Here is a 20505-nt window from a genome sequence, read left to right as displayed (position 1 = left end):
ATGAGGGCAGACCCTATATGCATGAGGGCAGACCCTATATGCATGAGGGCAGACCCTATATGCATGAGGGCAGACCCTACATGCATGAGGGCAGACCCTACATGCATGAGGGCAGACCCTACATGCATGAGGGCAGACCCTACATGCATGAGGGCAGACCCTACATGCATGAGGGCAGACCCTACATGCATGAGGGCTGACCCTACATGCATGAGGGCTGACCCTATATGCATGAGGGCTGACCCTATATGCCTTATGTAACTGGAAGAAACTAGAAAACATTGATGCCAGTGATCACTAAGGTCCTAATAAATTGCGTAGTGAGGTGACGTGATAGCGTCACGTAGTTGCTACAGATCTGTTGTCTGCCCATCCATGCTGTGAATCTCATCGGAGGCTGTTATGAGAATGTAAGTCTTTATTTTGCCATCACCTCCTGGATACACAATGTTCTATCAGTGTTCATATTAATGGCCTTCTGTTGTTTAGCTGCAATAACTCTGACTATAGGACGTGTTGGCCATGTACAATATACTATTGACGCAAGTAAATAAATGAATTACCTGCCAGCTGTTCTCCATGGATATGCCTCGCTGGACACGTATGATGTATTCCTGTGGAACAAAAGACCAGACCTGAGTAATGCATTGTATTTCCTCCAAACATTGTCCTGAGCAGAGTCACACTGTGTATAATGGGAATAGGGACAGCTGCTCCTACACAATCAGCTATTGATAATGTCTGCCATTAATAGGAGGAAAAGACACCTACAGTATCCTGCACATATTTGATGCCACAGATTTGAAACTGTGTTCAAGTTTACATTGAAAATTGCAGCATAAGATCTAAAGCTTCATATACATGCAGCAAACTGAACGTGTGAATAGACCCCATACTGTATTTCACTGTTAGGGCAATAATAGGGCCGTCAGCTACAAATCAGGACTTATTACCTTTGGGCCAAGTTCACACGGAGGAATTTGTGCGGAATGTCCGTACGGAAAACACATGCAGACATTCCATACATTTGCCCGATCCGGGGGGCACTAGGACCACTAAGAAATGTGTTATCTCATAGACGGCAATGCATTTCCTTGCGGAGTCCGCAGAAAGAGTAGACATGTCCATTCCTTCTATGGACACCGGAATGAGAATTTCCAGGGTATGTTCACACATCACTAATTTACTGCTTATTTGTAGTGGATCGTCCCAATTAACTTTAATAGTAAAGTCAAAATCCGCAGCAAATCTGCATGTGTGAACATACCCTTAGGGTATGCGTATTGTGCAGCATTTGTGCAGAGTCACTGCAGCTGATTTTGCTTTCCATTCACTTCAATGGGGAACAAAATCAGCAAGTGAAAATTTGGCAGCAAAATATGCACATGCGAACATACCATGAAGAGTTTGTTTACATGCTGTGGATCTACTGCAGATTTTTCCAATTAACCCTTAGGGCAGTGTTTACCAAGCAGAGTGCCTCCAGCTGTTGCAAAATTACAATTACAAAAAGGCTGTCTGACATGCTGAGAGTTGTGTTTTGCCACAGCTGGAGGCACTCTGCTTGATAGACACTGCCCTAAGGGTATGTTCACACATTGCCTAAGGCTTTCCAGAATTGCTGTATATCCTGCAGATTTTATTTTGTGTTCAACTATTTATTTATGTTGTTTTACATGGCATAAAATCTGTAGTGTAAACAGATGGTGTGAACAAATCCCTTAGGGCATATTTACAAAGTAGTACTCCTGTGAAAAACAATATACTTTTTTTAAATCAACTGGTGCCAGAAAGTTAAATAGATTTATAAATTACTTCTATAAAAAAAATCTTAATCCTTTTAGTACTTAGCAGCTGCTGTATACTGCAGAGGAAGTTTTGAATTTCCTTTCTGTCTGACCACAGTGCTCTCTGCTGACACCTCTGTCCATGTCAGGAACTGTCCAGAGCAGGAACAAATCCCCTTAGTAAACCTCTCCTGCTGATATTGACAGAGGTGTCAGCAGAGAGCACTGTGGTCAGACAGAAAGGAAATTCAAAAAGAAAAGAACTTCCTCTGTAGCATACAGCAGCTGATAAGTACTGGAAGGATTACGTTTTCTTTTAATAGAAGTAATTTACAAATCTGTAACTTTCTGGCACCAGTTGATTTAAAAACAATACAAAATTAAATGTTTTCCACCAGAGTACCCCTTTAATTTTAATAGGGAAGTACATATGTGCAGTGTAGCCTCTACATGTGAACACCCCCTTAGGCTATGTTCAGACGGTGGACTTTGTGGAATTGGGTGGAACAATTCCCCCAAAATTTACTGTACATTCACTTCAATGGGATTCCACTGTCCCATTCACACAGCAAAATTTCCACAGCAGAATCCCATTGAGAACACAAAAATTCAGGTGGAATTTTGTAATTACTAGAGATAAGCGAACTTACAGTAAATTCGATTCATCACGAACTTCTCGGCTCGGCAGTTGATGACTTATCCTGCGTAAATTAGTTCAGCCTTCAGGTGCTCCGGTGGGCTGGAAAAGTTGGATACATTCCTATTAAAGAGTCTCCTAGGACTGTATCCACCTTTTCCAGCCCACGGGAGCACCTGAAAGCTGAACTAATTTATGCAGGATAAAGTCATCAACTGCCGAGCCGAGAAGTTCGTGACGAATCAAATTTACTGTAAGTTTGCTCATCTCTAGTAATTACGATCAGCAAGCTTTGCTGGACAGAATTTATGTGGAATTGTGGAAAAACAATCCCCCATGTGAACATAGCCTTAAAGGGGTACTCCGATGTAAATTTTTTTTTTTTTTTTTTTTTTATATATATCAACTGGTGCCAGAAAGTTAAATAGATTTGTAAAAAATGTATTATTAAAAAACTTCTATTAGCAAAAAAGCTTCTATTAAAAAATCTTAATCCTTCCAGTACTTATCAGCTGCTATATGCTCCACAGGAAGTTCTTTTCTTTTTGAATTTCTTTTCTGTCTGACCACAGTGTTCTCTGCTGACCATTTTAGGAACTGTCCAGAGCAGGAGAAAATCCCCATAGCAAACATATGCTGCTCAGGCTAGTTCCTATAATGGACAGCAGAGGTCAGCAGAGAGCACTGTGGTCGTGACAGAAGAGAAATCCAAAAAGAAAAGAATTTCCTCTGTAGTATACAGCCCGTAAAAAGTGCTGGAAGGATTAAGATTTTTTAATAGAAGTAATTTACAAATCTGTTTAACTTTCTAGCACCAGTTGATTTAAAAAAATAAAAAATAAATAAAGAAGTTGGCTGTCCGGGCATGCTGGGAGTTGTAGTTTTGCAACAGCTGGAGGCACCCTGGTTGGGAAACACAGCTATAGATAAACTGCACGCATAGAAACAAAGGGTTCCCAGAAGCGGCACCACTATTGTCTTTGGCCTGTATTCGGGATTGCACAATGCTCGGCCCTATTTACTGCTGAGCAGCAATACCGGCACAGACCGGGCACTGTTCTTAGGAAAGAAGAGCAGACCCTTTTTTCAGATTCTGGGTAAGGGGATGTTAGAAAATCAGGGGTCGTTCTACAGAAACAGCACCATAGATGTCCGTGGGTAGGTGCTGGTGTTGCAGCTTTACTCTATTGACGTGAATGGGACTGAGCTGCAGTACTGCACCATGACCTGTTGACAGGTGTTACACTGTCTTTGAACAAATCACAGATCTCACTTTAGAGGGGTACTCCGGTGGAAAACTTCTTTATTTTTTATTTTTTTAAATCAACTGGTGCTAGAAAGTTAAACAGATTTGTAAATTACTTCTATTAAAAAATCTTAATTTGGTTGGGAAACACCAATCTATAGACTAGTTATGTATATATCTATCTTAGTGCTGGGCGATATACCGGTTCATACCGAATACCGCATTGTTTTTCCCTCACGATATGAATTTTTCCCATACCGCAATACCGGTTGGGCCCCTCGAATTACTTAATTTTCAGCCACAGCGCGCTGACCTCTGTGACCCAGGGCACTTTGTGTGTGGCCCCAAGCTGTGGGGCATTGTATGTTCATAGATAGATTAGAGTTGGGAGGTATGACAAAAAATGTGTATCACTGTATTTTTGTAAGTTATGGCGATTCCACGGTATTTAATGGTATTTTCTACCAATCATGTGATCCGTGGGCGCTGCTTCTCTAATCTAACACGCCCCCCCCCCCCCCGGTTTATCAGCCAGCGCTGCGCCGTCCCCCACATCGGGGAACTAATCATATGTCACCTCGTCCTCCTGTGAGTTGCGGGGGGCCGGCGCTGGAACTCTGTACTGTACTACATATTCCTTATGCCCGGGCTGCAAAAATAAAATAAACTTTAACTCACCTTCCCACATTGTCCCGCCTCAGCCTATCACTGACCGAGGTGGGACATCGCTGTGGCCAGTGATAGGCTGACGGCTCTTTGAGGTTCCCATCCCCAGCGTGAGGCAGTTACCGAAGCAACATGGGAAGGGGAGTTAAAGTTTATTTTTTTTGTTTATTTTTGAAGCCCGGGCACAAGGAATATGTAGTACAGTACAGTGCAACTCACAGGAGGACAAGGTGACATATGATTAGTTCCCCGATGTGTGTGTGGGGTGGGGGGTGTGGGGGGTGGTTAGATTAGAGAAGCAGTGCCCACGGGTCACATAATTGGGGGGGGGGGGGGGAATACCATTAAATACCGTGGAATCGCCATAACTTACAAAAGTACAGTGATACACATTTTTGGTCGTACCCATCTATAAACATACAATGCCCCACAGCTTGGGGCCACACACAAAGTGCCCTAGGTCACTGAGAGGAAAGCGGATCAATCTGGATGGCCCACTTGCAGCGCTCAGATCCTTATAACACACAACATTCTTAAGCTGAAAAAACAAGTTCGCTGGATTCCAGCATGTAAATCTTGTAAGAATGCAAAACCAGCCGCAGCGTTTTCATAAAGACCAAGGACGTCCAAGCACAACACAAACGTCACCGCTGTAATAGAGAACCTAGATCACTGCACAGTCACTGAATGCAAGACGTCCGAGCCTACGGAACTGGGATACGGGAAGGGGCATGAGGAAAACGCAAGGAAAATAACACTACAAAAGGGCTCTCTATATACAGCGCTACCGTGGGTGTTCCATTAACACCTACAGTATCCTGCGCATATTTGATCCTGCAGATCTCAATGTAAACTAAATGAATGAACACAGCTTCAAATCTGCAGCATCAAATATACGCACATAGGGGGAGATTCATCAAATCCTGTGCAGAGGAAGAACGGTGCAGTTGCCCACAGCAACCAACCAGAGCGCTCCTTTCATTTTTCACAGGCAATTGAAAGACAATTGAAAGAAGAAATTTGGTTGCTATGGGCAACTGCTCCATTCTTCCTCTGCACAGGTTCTGGTAAATCTTCCCCATACTGTACAAATACCCTTAGGCAGGTTTACATCTATACCACAGCAGTACGCCAGGGGAGAAGGTTAAAGGGGTACTCCAGTGGAAAACTAGTTTTAACCCCTTAAGGACCAGGGTTTTTTCCATTTTTGTACTTTCATTTTTTCCTCCTTAACTTTAAAAAAATCCTAACTCTTTCAATTTTGCACCTAAAAATCCATATGATGGCTCATTTTTTGCGCCAATTCTACTATGTAATGACATCAGTAGTTTTACCCAAAAATCTACGATGGAGAAAAAAATAATTGTGCGACAAAATTGAAGAAAAACACAATTTTGTAAGTTTTGGGGGCTCCGTTTCTACGCAGTACATTTTCCGGTAAAATGATACATTCTGTAGGTCCAGACGGTTAAAATGATACCCTACTTTATTTGTATGATTTTGTTGTACTTCTGGAAAAAAACAACATGCAGGAAAATTTATACATTAAAAAGTGTATTTTCTGACCCCAATAACTTTTTTTTTTCCGCATATGGGGCGGTATGAGGGCTAATTTTTTGCGCTGTGATCTGAAGTTCTTAGCGGTACCATTTTTGTATTGATTGTTTTTTATTCATTTTTTCATGATATAAAAAGTGACCAAAAATATGCTATTTTGGACTTTGGACTTTTTGCGTGTACGCCATTGACCGTGTGGTTTAATTAATGATATATTTTTATAATACGGACATTTTCACACACGCCGATACCACATGTTTCTTTTTATTTACACTGTTTTTTTTTTTAATGGGAAAAGGGGGGTGATTCTTACTTTTATTAGGGAAGGGGTTAAAGGGAACCAGTCATCAGATTGGCAAAGCGTTATATAGGGTAAAATCTTTATTTTCACCATTCCTGGGTGATGGTCCTGCCCCCAAGGATGGTGAAGATATGAAGTTATAAACTAGTCACCGCCGCATGTAGTCATCTGGGCGGGGAGCTCTTCTCACCTACGCCCGTTCTTCGGCCGGCAGCGACGCCCCCTCCGCTTGATTGATGGGCAGCGTCATCGCTCTACTTTGTCTGTTCAGTGAGCGGAACAATGACGCGGCCCATCATTCAAGTGGAGGGGGCGTCGCTGCCGGCCGAAGAATGGGAATAGGTGAGTGGAGCTCCCCGCCCAGGGGACTACTTACGGCCGTGGCGGTGACTAGTTTATAACTTCATATCTTCACCATCCCTGGGGCAGGAGCGTCCCCTGGGGATGGTGAGGACAACAATTTTACCCTATATAACGCTTTACCAAGCAATATATAGGGTAAAATCTGATGATTGGTTCCCTTTAAATTAACTTTTTTTTATTTTATTTTTTCTCACTTTTTTTTGCAATGTTATAGCTCCCGGCCAGGACCCGTGGCTAATAGCATGTGGCACTGATCGCGGTGCCATGCGCTATTAACCCTTTAGACGCGGCGCTCAAAGTTGATCGCCGCGTCTAAAGGGAAAGTAAACATATCCTGGCTAGCTCAGTCTGCTGTTCGGGACCGCCGCGGCTAAATCGCGGTGTCCCGACAGCTGAAGGATATGTGAAGGATCCCTACCTTCCTCCTGCGTGTCCGATCGCTGAGTGACTGCTCCGTGCCTGAGATCCACGCATGAGCATTCAAGCGGCAGAATCATTGATCAATGCTATCAATGCACAATGATCAATGTAAAAGATCAGTGTGTGCACGAGTTGAAAAAAAAAAAAATATGTTTTCCACCCCTTTTACCTGAACCTAATCGTAGACGTCCATTGCGGAAATGTTGCCACATTGCCCGGTTTTGCCCCCTGTACATTTGTGTACTATATTTTTGTTGAATAGAAAAGTTTTGCATGCACTACTGTTCTGCACCACAAAAAAAAAATATATATATAAAAAATAGTTTGCTGTGTAATATATACATTATTTACTATGGGGAGCACAGATTTACAAGTCGGGTAAGTTTTCTGACCAGCTATTTCTACGTGGAAATTATCAGCCATTTGTTCACAGGATTTTCTGTGAATTCAATAGTAAATGGGTCAGGTTGTGAAACCACGCCCCTTTTGTGGCAGACCACGCCTCTTTTTCGGGTTTTCACAGTGCAATGTTGAGTTAGTTGGATTTTCCTGGTGCACACTGTCGCACGGTGTCTGAGAAATGTCTCAGAGACTACGCACCAAAATAACTTCGAAAACCCAGACAAAAACTAGCGGCTACCAGTAAAATGCCCTTTCTGATTGGTCAGATCTTCCGGCCATTGACATGTTTCGCAGATCTGGACTGTCTGTAGCATTGTATGTTTAGTCTGGTTTCAAGTTACAATGGTCCAGAAAAGACCAATATATGTTGAAAATATTGTATGTTGAGGCAATTGTAAGTTGAGGGATCACTGTATTGTCTAAAGCAGCCATTCCCAACCATAGCATTAAAGAACTAAACCAAGGAGGTTGTGGTACAGGTGGATAAAGTGGCCATTGTTCTACACTGCTCAAAAAAATAAAGGGAACACCAAGATAACACATCCTAGATTTGAATGAATGAACTAATCGTATGAAACACTTTCCTCTTTACATAGTTGAATGTGCTGACAACAAAATCACTCAAAAATGATCAATGGAAATCAAATTTATCAACCCATGGAGGTCTGGATATGGAGTCACACTCAAAATCAAAGTGGAAAAAACACTTTGGGGTTATATTTGGAGGCATGTGCACCCCAGGATTTGAATTGTGTATATCTGTACATTGATCAATGAACTATGTTTTCTTACTTGTATTTTTTTTTGTTATATTGTTATTTTATAACGTCTGCCTTCCCTGCGTGGAATCTGCATTTCTGACGTGTATATTTTATGCATAAAATTGAAATAAAATATGTAAAAAAAAATAAAAAAAAAAATAAAATGGAAAACCACCCTACAGGCTGATCCAACTTTGATGTAATGTCCTTAAAACAAGTCAAAATGAGGCTCAGTAGTGTGTGTGGCCTCCATGTACCCGTATGACCTCCCTACAATGCCTGGGCATGCTCCTGATGAGATGGCGGATGGTCTCCTGAGGGATGTCCTCCCAGACCTGGTCTAAAGCCAACTCCTGGACAGTCTGTGGTGCAAAGTGGCGTTGGTGGATCGATAGACATAATGTCCCAGATGTGCTCAATCGGATTCATGTCTGGGGAACGGGTGGCCAGTCCATAGCATCAATGCCTTCCTCTTGCAGGAACTGGTGACACACTCCAGCCACATGAGGTCTAGCATTGCCTTGCATTAGGAGGAACCCAGGGCCAACTGCACCAGCATATGGTCTCACAAGGGGTCTGAGGATCTCATCTCGGTACCTAATGGTAGTCAGGCTACCTCTGGCAAGCACATGGAGGGCTGTGTGGGCCCCCCCCAAAGAAATGCCACCCCACACCATTACTGACCCACCGCCAAACCGGTCATGCTGAAGGATGTTGCAGGCAGCAGAACGTTCTCCACGGTGTATCCAGACTCTGTCACGTCTGTCAAATGTGCTCAGTGTGAACCTGCTTTTATCTGTGAAGAGCACAAGGCGCCAGTGGCGAATTTGCCAATCATGGTGTTTTCTGGCAAATGGCAAATGTCCTGCATGGTGTTGAGCTGTAAGCACAATCCCCACCTGTGGACGTCGGGCGCTCATACCACCCTTATGGAGTCTGTTTCTGACTGTTTGAGTGGACACATGCACATTTGTGGCCTGCTTGAGGTAATTTTGCAGGGCTCTGGCAGGGCTCCTCCTTGCACAATGGTGGAGGTAGCGGTCCTGCTGCTGGGTTGTTGGCCTTCTCCACATCTCCTGAAGTACTGGCCTGTCTCCTGGACAGTGTGATCTCACAGAAGTGTGACTGACTTGGAGTTACATTGTGTTTAAGTGTTCCCTTTATTTTTTTGAGCAGTGTATATCTGCTCATTGCTTTACCCATTATAAGTGACAGGTCAGAAGTAAGGAAAGCAAGGAAATTCCCAATAAGGGTACTTCCAGCTGTTTCAAAACTACAACTTCCAGCATGCCCGGACAGCCGTTGGCTGTCCGGGTATGCTGGGAGTTGTAGTTTTGAAACAGCTGGAGGCACAAAGGTTAGAAAAAAAAAAACTAAACCGTACCATACGGTAACTTCCAGATACTTTATTCTTCCATCTCAATCTCTAGGACACTATAAAGTTCAGAGAAGCTAAAGCTGATGTGGATCATATGGTCTCTGTCCTCCCGGGGGGTTACATGCGCCACAAATTGTGAAATCCTGGCGCAGGGAATTCGCAGGAAACTCTGGAGTTCTAAACTACTTCTGCTGAATCAGGTGGTTAGAGAAAAAACTAGAAACATAGGAAGAGAACTACAGGCTAAAAAAAAAAAAACTGTACAGGCTGCAGTTATTGTATCTTACAAAATAGGAAAAGTACATTGTGACAAGGCAGGAAACTTGTAATCGCTTATTGAGAAGAAACACATGAACTCCTAGTATTTCCTATGCAGCAATAGGTATGTTTGTCGGGAAGAGAAAAAATGCAAAGCTTGTGAGATTTCTCAACAGGGCAAAATAGTTAAGTAAAAAAGAAAGAATTGTAAAATGATGAAGCAGATTTAATACATAAGGATACAAGCAGAAGCTACTATAGATTAGGGTCACCGTGAGAACCTGAAGGAGTAGAAGGACACTTCTCATTTAAAAGACTGTCTCATAGACAACATTTATCAAGTCTTCACAGGAGATCGCTGGGACCACCACGGATTACAAAAATGGGGGTCCCAAGTCCCCCATTATGGAGCTGTGGTCACACAAGCACACTAACCATTTTTACTAATGCTGCGGCATATAGCTACAATTATTTTTGACTAGTGAGGATCCAACATCTAGGACCCCCCCCAGTTGATCCCAAAAACTAAAAGCCCACCCCCTTGCAGTCGGTGAACTCAAAGGGGGAGATTTATCAAAACCTGTGCAGAGAAAAATAGTTGCCTAGTTGCCCATAGCAACCAATCAGATCGCTTCTTTCATTTTGCAGAGGTCTTGTTAAAAATGAAAGAAGTGATCTGATTGGTTGCTATAGGCAACTGGTCGATTTTTCCTCTGCACAGGTTTTGATAAATCTCCCTCAAAGGGGTTTTTCAAGACTGGTCACCAATCAAATGTGTATGGGAGCCTCCAAACCCCTCTGAGGGGAGAGAAATACAAGACATGTTGAATTTCAACTGCTCAATCTTATTAAGGGAGATTTATCATTCTTTTTATACGTTTGGCTTTTATATGACAACTTTTTTTTTTACTTACTTTTGCTTACGTACGACCTATTTATCAAATAGTCGCACGACCTTGATAAATAAATCACACGTAAGCAAAACCTGGGAAACCCGCTTACAAAAACATTTTTTAAAGGCAGAAAAGTTTTCCCTTATGTTAATAGCCAAAGTTTTTTTATCAACCCTTTATAACCAGTAGCGTTGCTAGAGTGTGACGGGAAGGGGGTGGGGGTTACCGCATCGGGTGACACCCTGACTGGTCTGTCTGGCACTAAACGGCTGCACTCCAACTATCCCGCAACAACCCATCCACCCTCCTCAGAAATAAAAAAAAATATTAATAACATACTATGCTGCACCATGAACATCCGTACTCTGGAGGCTTTTTTGTTTAATTTTGAGCCCGCATTTTGTGACATTGGTGGCCGGAGTTTATGTCAGGAAGGAAGACAGCGCAGCACCAACAAGCACATAAACAATAGTGAAGTCCCAAAAAATAAAAATAAAATAATGGCTCGGTACATTACCCACCCCAAAATGTGCATGAAGCTGTATTACTATGGAGGTTTCTTTTTTTTCTAAGAAAATTTTAGTGCCTGTAAAAATTCTTACACAATTATTTTGTGCCTTATTCTATTTTAACACAATATTAATTTTTAAATGTAGTGGGTACGCCAGCATGTACGTGTCCTAAAATTAACAAGGTGTGCAGTGTGTATTTTCAACCTTAAAGTTAAAGGACAACTGTAGTGGTACCATTTTACATATGCCCGTGCCCGGGCCTAAAAACAAATAAACTCATACATACCTTCCTACGAGCCCCCGTTGGTCTGGCACAGGCCTCACGGTCCGGCAGTGCTGACGTCATTCCACAGTGACAGTGGGCTCAGCCTATCACCAGCCGGGGCGGGACATTGCTACGACTGGTGATACGCCGACGGCTCTGCGGCGTCCCCGTCCCCAGGAAGTGTAATTACGTCAGCACTGCCGGACCGTGAGGCCTGTGCCGGACCAACGGGGGCTCGAAGGAAGGTATGTATGAGTTTATTTTGTTTATTTTTGAGGCCCGGGCATAGGCATATGTAAAACAGTACCACTACAGTTGTCCTTTAATAGAGTTATTAGTTCTAAATGATTTTTTCTCTAACATTAATGTAGTAGCTTTGTTTCATGATGTAGAACAAGAACAGTTGTTAAAGTGGGTGTTAATGTCCTTTTCTGCAGACGTATGCCCTTTCTATAAGCCAGGTTGGACCTGGAATACATATGCGACTTTTAAATGGAGATGCAACTTTTTTTCTTCATAAATGGCGACTATGGCATTTGATAAATACATGACCACTGCTAAATAAATTCCTATGTAAGCAGATTTCGGAAATGTGCTTTGGAATAAGCAAAAATCAAAAAGTATAGAAAAGTCGTACGTGCAACTTTTTTTCCGCAAACGGAACTTGATAAATCTCCTTTATTTTTTTTTATTTTTTTGGAAGATAAGAAACAAACAGAGGAGGATGGCAGCAGTGACTTCTCCTCTCTTCCCATTAAGAACACATGAACCAAGTTCATGTGTATGGGAAGGGGGGGGGGGGGGATGGTGAGACAGCTGTTGGTCTAACAAACCTTCACCGAACATCTATTTTATAGGTATGGCCACCTTTCCCACCATTCTGAGAATAGGTGTTGGTCTATGCAGTCAGACCTCTATTGATGAGGAAGTAAAGGCATATTCCCAACTCTAAGGCCATGTTCACACGGCAGAATTTCCGAGCCGGATTAAGCATTGGAATCTGGCATGGAGATTCCGCTGCTGCAGAGTTCTGTTGAATTCAATGGGATTCTGCTGCACTATGCACCCTGCGGAATTTCCGTTCCAGATGTTTCTGGCACGGAAATTCCATTTACTGTGTTCACACAAAGAATGAACACGTTTATTCTTTGAGCGGAGTCCACACAGAATGCATAGTAGTCTATTAGATGGCGCACTCCTGTGCAGTCCTTGTACCAGCATGTTATGCCAGCACCCCGCAGTGTCCGCACGGAGATTCTCTGTGCGGACATTCTGATGTGTGAACATAGCCTAAAACTTAACCCTTGTGCACAGGAAATCAAAAAACAAGCCAACTTTTGGGGGGTCCCCAGTGATTGGAACAGAAAAGAAGTTAGGAAAATTCTCCCTACGACTAAATGCAGTGGAGCAGATGTGGATGGCCAGTGCTCCATTCATTTTCTAAGGGGACTCCTGACCATTGTGGAGCTCGAAAGCATAAGGCATTTCAAATTTCCCTTTCAATAAAGAGACAGAAATCAATCACTTGTGAAGAAGCACACATGACTCGTCCTAACTCTAATACCAAACGACAGAGTTAAAGGGGTTTTCCCCATTTCATTAATTATCCCCTATCTACAAGATTATACATAACAAGATCTCTGGGATTGCCACCCATACAGAGAAATGCATTGAATTACTTATCCTGTATTGACCTTGAGTTACAGCCTGTTTTATGGCCAAAAGCTGTATTCACAATGCTGCTCATCGACCCTGATGCGTAGCTGAGCTCCAATACTCACATCGATTACTGTGTTGGGAGATTTCAGCTCTGAAGGCTGCAGAATTGGGAATGCAGCTCCAGTTGTAACCCATGATAAGTAAAATTTTAATAATGTAGGATATATACATAGTTATCTGACCCTACAATTAGATCACACCCTACTGGATAACAGCCTGTGGCAACAATATCCAAAAGAGAAACACTAGCGACTATAATAAGAATGTTGTTTACTGTCTAAATAAAGATGCCGTAATAGCTAGAGATACTTTAATAACACACCGGGGAGATTTATGAACACTGGATGATAAAAATATAAAGTACAGTAAAGCCTAAGGTTGAAATCTTTGTAAAAATAACGTAGGGAAGAGTGAACTGGTTTTCCGGAGATATGCATCATGGCCGATACGTCTAAGTGATTATCATGGGTCCTTTCAATTTTTGGACCAAAAATACTGTGCTGCAGGCTGCCGTAACAAAATACTGGAGCCCAGTCAGAAAGGGAACAAGCACAAGTGTGAACAGAGCCTTACTGCACCCTCCAACCATTTAAATGGAGCACAATACCGTGCACATACTGTAATGGCTCATGTCAACCTACCTAGTGTATATCTGAAAAGAGCAAAAGAAGGAAAGACCAACGGAAAGGCGCCTAGTGTGATACCGTTGATGACAGGTGGGAGGGGTTAATCGAAGAGTAGATGATGGGTGCTCACCTTGAGCGAGCAACAAACTCGCATGTAGACCCACAGTGGGGTTCGTAGTATGGATAATAGTCCACTGGATACAGCTGCTAAGCCCAGGGTACAGGACAGGACTAGCCAGTCCTGGATAGATATGCAGTGGTAAGGAAGAAAAAAACCCTTTTCAAAGGGCGCTGCTGTTGTCCTGGTGAGATGAAGATGAAAAGTCCGAGGCAGAAGTATTTTGCAAGATATAGCTTCTTTATTGGTGTAGAATCATAGCAAGTAGGGATACAGGCTAGATAACGTGTTTCGGGGGACAGCGCCCCCTTCTTCAGATCAGTGATGACAACTGGTGGTGCTTACATGGTATATATACACTTAAAATGGGCGCCAAACATAAGGGGGAGGGGCTACAGTAAACAGGGGCACATACTGTAAAGGCATGGTAAATACATCAAAATAGACATGCAAATCATGAAAACCTATTCTGACACATAGAACAGCCTGATGAAATGGAGCTATTACAAAAACTCTAAATAAAATCATTGGTGAACAGTAGGTAATATGCGCGCATCTGGAGCCGCTGGCCGCAGCTCCGGAGTGTGCGGCGGAAGTGGCCGTTGCTACAGACGCGTATCCATGCAGTCTGTCAGAAGCGTCCGGCCAGAGAGCGTTGCCCGGGAGACGCACGACGCGCAGCACGTCACGGGCAGCGCTCAGGAGGCCGGCTCACCCATGATGACAGGCACTGAAGTCCCTCACTGGAACCAACAGGAGGGAAAATGTCAGGATGATAGTATATGAGGAATAGGCAGTGGTAGTTAATGAGTATGGACGTCAATAAAAGTGTCACTGAATATGGACATCTTGAACTAGAGCCAGTGATGTGGCAATGAGAAAAATGGGGGGGGGGGGGGGACTATGGGCAGAAACAGAAAAACGATCTATGATGGTAGAAATAATAATGAAAAATAAATAAAAATAGAAATAGAATTAGAAATAAAAATAAAAATAAAAAAATAAAAATAGAATAGGAAATAAAAATGAAAATGAAAGTAAAAATAAAAATAAATATAAAATTAAAAATAAAAATAAATAAAAATAAAAATAATAATAATAATAATAAAAATAAAAATAAAATTAAAAATAAAATTAAAAATAAAAATAAAAATAAATAAAATTTATTTTTAATTTTAATTTTATTTTTATTTTTATTATTATTATTATTATTTTAATTTATTTTTATTTTTAATTTTATATTTATTTTTATTTTTACTTTCATTTTCATTTTTATTTCCTATTCTATTTTTATTTTTTTATTTTTATTTCTAATTCTATTTCTATTTTTATTTATTTTTCATTATTATTTCTACCATCATAGATCGTTTTTCTGTTTCTGCCCATAGTTCCCCCCCCCCTCATTACTTTCCCTCCACCCCTTAAGCCCCCCCCCCCCCCCATTTTTCTCATTGCCACATCACTGGCTCTAGTTCAAGATGTCCATATTCAGTGACACTTTTATTGACGTCCATACTCATTAACTACCACTGCCTATTCATCATATACTATCATCCTGACATTTTCCCTCCTGTTGGTTCCAGTGAGGGACTTCAGTGCCTGTCATCATGGGTGAGCCGGCCTCCTGAGCGCTGCCCGTGACGTGCTGCGCCTCTGCGCGTCGTGCGTCTCCCGGGCAACGCTCTCTGACCGGACGCTTCCGACAGACTGCATGGATACGCGTCTGTAGCAACGGCCACTTCCGCCGCACACTCCGGAGCTGCGGCCAGCGGCTCCAGATGCGCGCATATTACCTACTGTTCACCAATGATTTTATTTAGAGTTTTTGTAATAGCTCCATTTCATCAGGCTGTTCTATGTGTCAGAATAGGTTTTCATGATTTGCATGTCTATTTTGATGTATTTACCATGCCTTTACAGTATGTGCCCCTGTTTACTGTAGCCCCTCCCCCTTATGTTTGGCGCCCATTTTAAGTGTATATATACCATGTAAGCACCACCAGTTGTCATCACTGATCTGAAGAAGGGGGCGCTGTCCCCCGAAACGCGTTATCTAGCCTGTATCCCTGCTTGCTATGATTCTACACCAATAAAGAAGCTATATCTTGCAAAATACTTCTGCCTCGGACTTTTCATCTTCATCTCACCAGGACAACAGCAGCGCCCTTTGAAAAGGGTTTTTTTCTTCCTTACCACTGCATACCTAGTGTATAGGTATCAATGCTGTGAACCCTCTTCTTCCAATCTGCCATTACTGGTAGGATGCAAATATTAAATAGCTCATTGGTAAGTAGGGGCCCCCATACAGATTTTGCATTGGGCTGGAGAAATTTAAAGGTGTTATCCACCATAAGGTGACTTTGGTATTTATCTGCCAGACAGTAATGGACATGCTTAGGAAGGATACGTGCTTGTCTTGCGTCTTACTGGCTGTGTTGTGAGTCCACTATAATGCTGCTGCTTTCTTTTTGTGAAATGACTATATCCTGTTGGAGTTCCCTCCCTCTAACTATAATTCCCAGGATCCCTTGTTTGTAAGTGTGAGGTCACTTTTCTCGCTCCCACACATCAGCCACCCCCACCTAGAGTTGAGCTAACTTACAGTAAATGGGCTCGTAGCAAACCTTGTGGCTTGGCCCTTGATTACTTTAGTCTGCGTAAATTAGTTCTTCTTTCCAAGGGCTCTGGTTGCCTGGAAAAGACCAGGATGACAGTCTTAGGTCTACTAGGACTGTATTCACCTTTTCCAGGCAAAAGAAAGCTTGGAAAGCTGAACTAATTTATGCAGACTACAGTAATCAAGGGCAGAGCAGCGAGGTTCGCTAAGAGCCAATTTACTGTAAGTTCACTCAACTCTAACCCCACCCATTGCAGTATAGCTGTGAGCTATGCTGTTCATGAGACTACAATTCCCTACAGCCCTTTGGAAAATGATATCCCTCCAACCCAGCGGTCACTCCATCCATTGAAGCAGACAGGGTCCTTTCAACACTTGACTGGGGATGTAATGTCTCGGGCCGCACTGCAACCTGGGAAAGCCTGAGAAGACACATTTTGTATGTTGGTAAAGATTACATGTTACGGGGCAAAGATAACGGGGCAAAGATTACATAAGAATTGCGAGACCACAAAACACAGGTACAAATTCAGACGATATATTATGAACTAGACCAATTTTAGAGCCAGCCTCTGTAGCATAGTCAAATGAAAAAAATAATCCTGAAATACCCCTTTGAGTTAGGCACCTGCTGAAATCCATATACCCTAGACCTAGATTTCCCTGTAATCCAAGCCTAGTTGGGATGTAGGTGTTGTGAAATTTGCACCCATTATACAGTACTGTTACCCACAAGTGCCATTGTTTAGGCCAGTGTTTCCCAGCGGTTGCAAAACTACAGTTCCCAGAAGGCCAAGACAGCCAAAGGCAGTCCGGGCTTGCTGGGAGTTGCAGTTTTACCACAGCTGCAGGCACACTGGCTGGGAAACACTGGCCTAAGCAATTGCCCAAACATATCTGTTGGGAGTTGTAGTTTTGCAACCGCTGAAGGGACACACTGGTTTGGAAACCGTGACCTAAGCAATGGCCCAAACATATCCGGGTCAAAATGATGAACAAAATCATGAACAAAATCAGTGTGTGAACCAACATACAGCAATAATAAACTGCAGCTTGTTGTTCAGTAGGTAATGGCTGGCACTTCATAAATGTGACCGTGCAGGAAAGGTTTCATGTCACAGGCGGCTGAGAAAGATTTTTATCTGGCAATAAAAATACTTGAAGAAACCACATGACTATAAAACTATAAAAAAAACATGTCAGTGCAGCAGGTGATTAAGATAGTATAATGGCATCTGTCATATGACATGGTGATCTTAAGACTCTATACATAGTGGAAGAAAAAATAAAACAATGCTCCGAGGGGCCTGTCCACAAGCTGCTGTACTTACATTAAACAGGTATTTGTACAGGATACACCATAATTGTCTGGGCCCACCTTTGGGACCCACACCTATCTCTAGAACAAGAGTGGCTCATAAGTTGGCTACCACTTCCAGGCGGAGATGAATGAAGAGGCGGCCACGTATGAGTGAAACTTGCTTCATTTATTTCTATAAGTTACAGAACTCGTCATGCAAACCATACTTTACCAGAAGGAATGGTGGGTCAAAAGACCTCAAGTTCTGGAAACTGATGCATGGTCAGAGATGAGGAATATTCCTAAGAATACATGTCTCCAAGTAAAACTTTTGACTTGTGTTACATTATCTAATTTCAATACACTTTGTAAATCACTGATTAAAAATTTTAAACATTTATGTGTGTTTTTATGCTTTGAAAAACTGGCCACTAGGTGGCTCTGTTCGCATAGCTGGCGCTGTGCTCACAGCGAGTTTGGTCTCCTCCCGGCCTGGCAGGAGACCAAACTCAGGAAGTAGGTCAGCAAACAGCAAGGCACAGCTCTCGCTCACTGCCTTTAGACAGGCGAGAGCTAGCGCTGTGCCTGTGGCACACTCCGTAACATCTGTGTCGTCATCAGGCCCCACCTCCTCACACAGAGTCGGCCGGCAGTGCGTGCCGCCAAAGATCTGGAGGCACAGCGGAAAGCAAGAGGAGAGCTGCATTGACTGAGCAAGAAGAGACCTGTACGATGTTAGGGCAGAAGCGGTCCCCCCAGCAGGCTTCAGTGACTTTGTGCCTGCTGGGGCACACCCACATCCTCCTGCCGGCAGCTTATACTATGTGAGCAGAATAATCGGTATGAAAAAGAGCTTTTAAAGCATTTTTAAAGGGCAGAGGAGTGTTCGGTGTAGTTAGGGTACATAGTGGAAGTTAGTTTAGTATAGTTTATTTCATGACAGGCATTCATGCATGGCAGCCTCTTCATTCATCTCCACCTGGAAGTGGTAGCCATCTTATGAGCCACTCTTGTTCTAGAGATAGGTGTGGGTCCCAAAGGTGGGCCAGACAATTATGGTGTATCCTCTGAAAATACATACATGTTCTATGGTGGGAATAGGGAATACCCTTTTAAGTGCAGCTGGTTGAAAATAGATTTTGTGCATTGCTGAACATACATTATTTAACTGTTACGTGTATACTAAGGACAACCGGCATAAAAGCCAAAGTTAGAATAACTTTGAAGATCCGTTAAAAGGGTTGTCCCAAGATAAAATGTATCCCCTATCCACAGGATAACTAGCTGATCTGTGAGGGTCCGAATGCTAAGACCCCCACCGATACACTGGATCAGCTCCATTCACTGTCTATAAGACTTCTGAACATAGAGTTTAGCACAATTTTTGGGAGTGAATGGAGGGGAGTATGAGCCCATTGGATGTGACCTCTGGTCTTGTGAGCGTTGGGGGTTCCAGCAGTTGGAGCTCCACTGATCAGATAGTTTTCACATCAGATGTATAGGGGTTGTTCAGGAAGCAGAAAAGGTACTACCTGTTCTGCTCCTAGTCTCGCACATGCACCCTCTGCATGTCTCGAAACTATAACTTCTGAGACGAGAGAGGGACTGTCGCCAAGTTGCGATCATCACACGGGGCAAAACCATACCCGCATAGGATGTCCAATAGCTTCATGATGTTGTTGAAACAGTATACCTTCTGAGACGAGAGGCTGAGAGTGCAAAGTTGCGATCACAACACGTGGGCTAAACCATGCTTGTACACTATGTCCAATACGACGCTGCCGTAACAGTATACCTTCTGATACGTGCGGAGGGTAGAAGAGAGCACTACCTACTATTCCGCGCACGACCCTATTAATAGCAAATTAGCTTGTGGACACTTTCTAGGTGTCCAAGGTTTTTTTTTTTTTTTTTTACATTGTACAAATAACTATAAAGCAAAAGACAGGAACAGTAAAAAAACTTTATATTGATGTTGGAATTTACATCTGACAACTATGTTGCCAATGTTGGGCAAAGATGGAGCATTACTAAAATCCAGAGACAAAAAAAAATAAATTTATATGAAAAGTTAAATTTAAGTGGTACTCCCTATCAAAAGAAGTGGGGTCTACTGGTTTATCACTAATAAAGGACATAGACCAATGAAAAAAAGCTGATACAAAAGAACGTGACATGAATGTAAAAGATGTTGACCCAGCAATGTATTCTCCTCCTGCTTCATAGCCCTTCCTCCTGTAGGTTTACAGCTGGGAGACATACGGCAAACTGTGTTCACCATGTACTCAACAGATGTTCCCAATATTAGTGTTTTTCTCCACTAACATTGAAGGGGTAATCTGCTGGAAAACTTTTTTTTAATTTTTTTTTTATCAACTGTGCCAGAAAGTTAAACAGATTTGTAAATTACTTCTATAAAAAAAAAAAAAAATCTTAATCCTTCCAGTACTTATCAGCTGCTGTATGCTCCAGAGGAAGTTCTATTCTTTTTGAATTTCCTTTCTGCTGACACCTCTGTTCATTTTAGGAACTGCAGAAGTATTGGAGGAAAAAAGCTGCGTTGGCGCTCCCAAGGAAGTAACCCAAGTCGTGGGTATTGATGCAAAATAATTTATTCTTACAACATAAGAAAATAATAAATATAAAGCAAGACGCGTTTCGGGAGTCACAGCTCCCTTT

At 42.5% G+C, this 20505-nt stretch overlaps 1 protein-coding gene across 4 annotated transcripts in view; it reads right to left on the bottom strand.

The window, feature by feature from the left end:
- The window catches only part of PXK (PX domain containing serine/threonine kinase like), a 107820-nt gene that overhangs the window by 70650 nt on the left and 16665 nt on the right, over nt 1–20505 (bottom strand). For all 4 annotated transcript variants that reach the window (XM_056524457.1, XM_056524459.1, XM_056524460.1 and 1 more), the window contains exon 2: nt 564–614. In XM_056524457.1, coding sequence (XP_056380432.1) covers nt 564–614 — 51 coding nt within the window. The remainder of the gene's footprint in view (nt 1–563; nt 615–20505) is intronic.

The sequence above is a fragment of the Hyla sarda genome, chromosome 6 (genome assembly GCF_029499605.1).
Source record: "Hyla sarda isolate aHylSar1 chromosome 6, aHylSar1.hap1, whole genome shotgun sequence".
Taxonomy (NCBI): Eukaryota; Metazoa; Chordata; class Amphibia; order Anura; family Hylidae; genus Hyla; species Hyla sarda.
The sequence above is the reverse complement of the archived record's forward strand: the minus strand, read 5'-3'. Positions and strand labels throughout refer to the sequence as shown.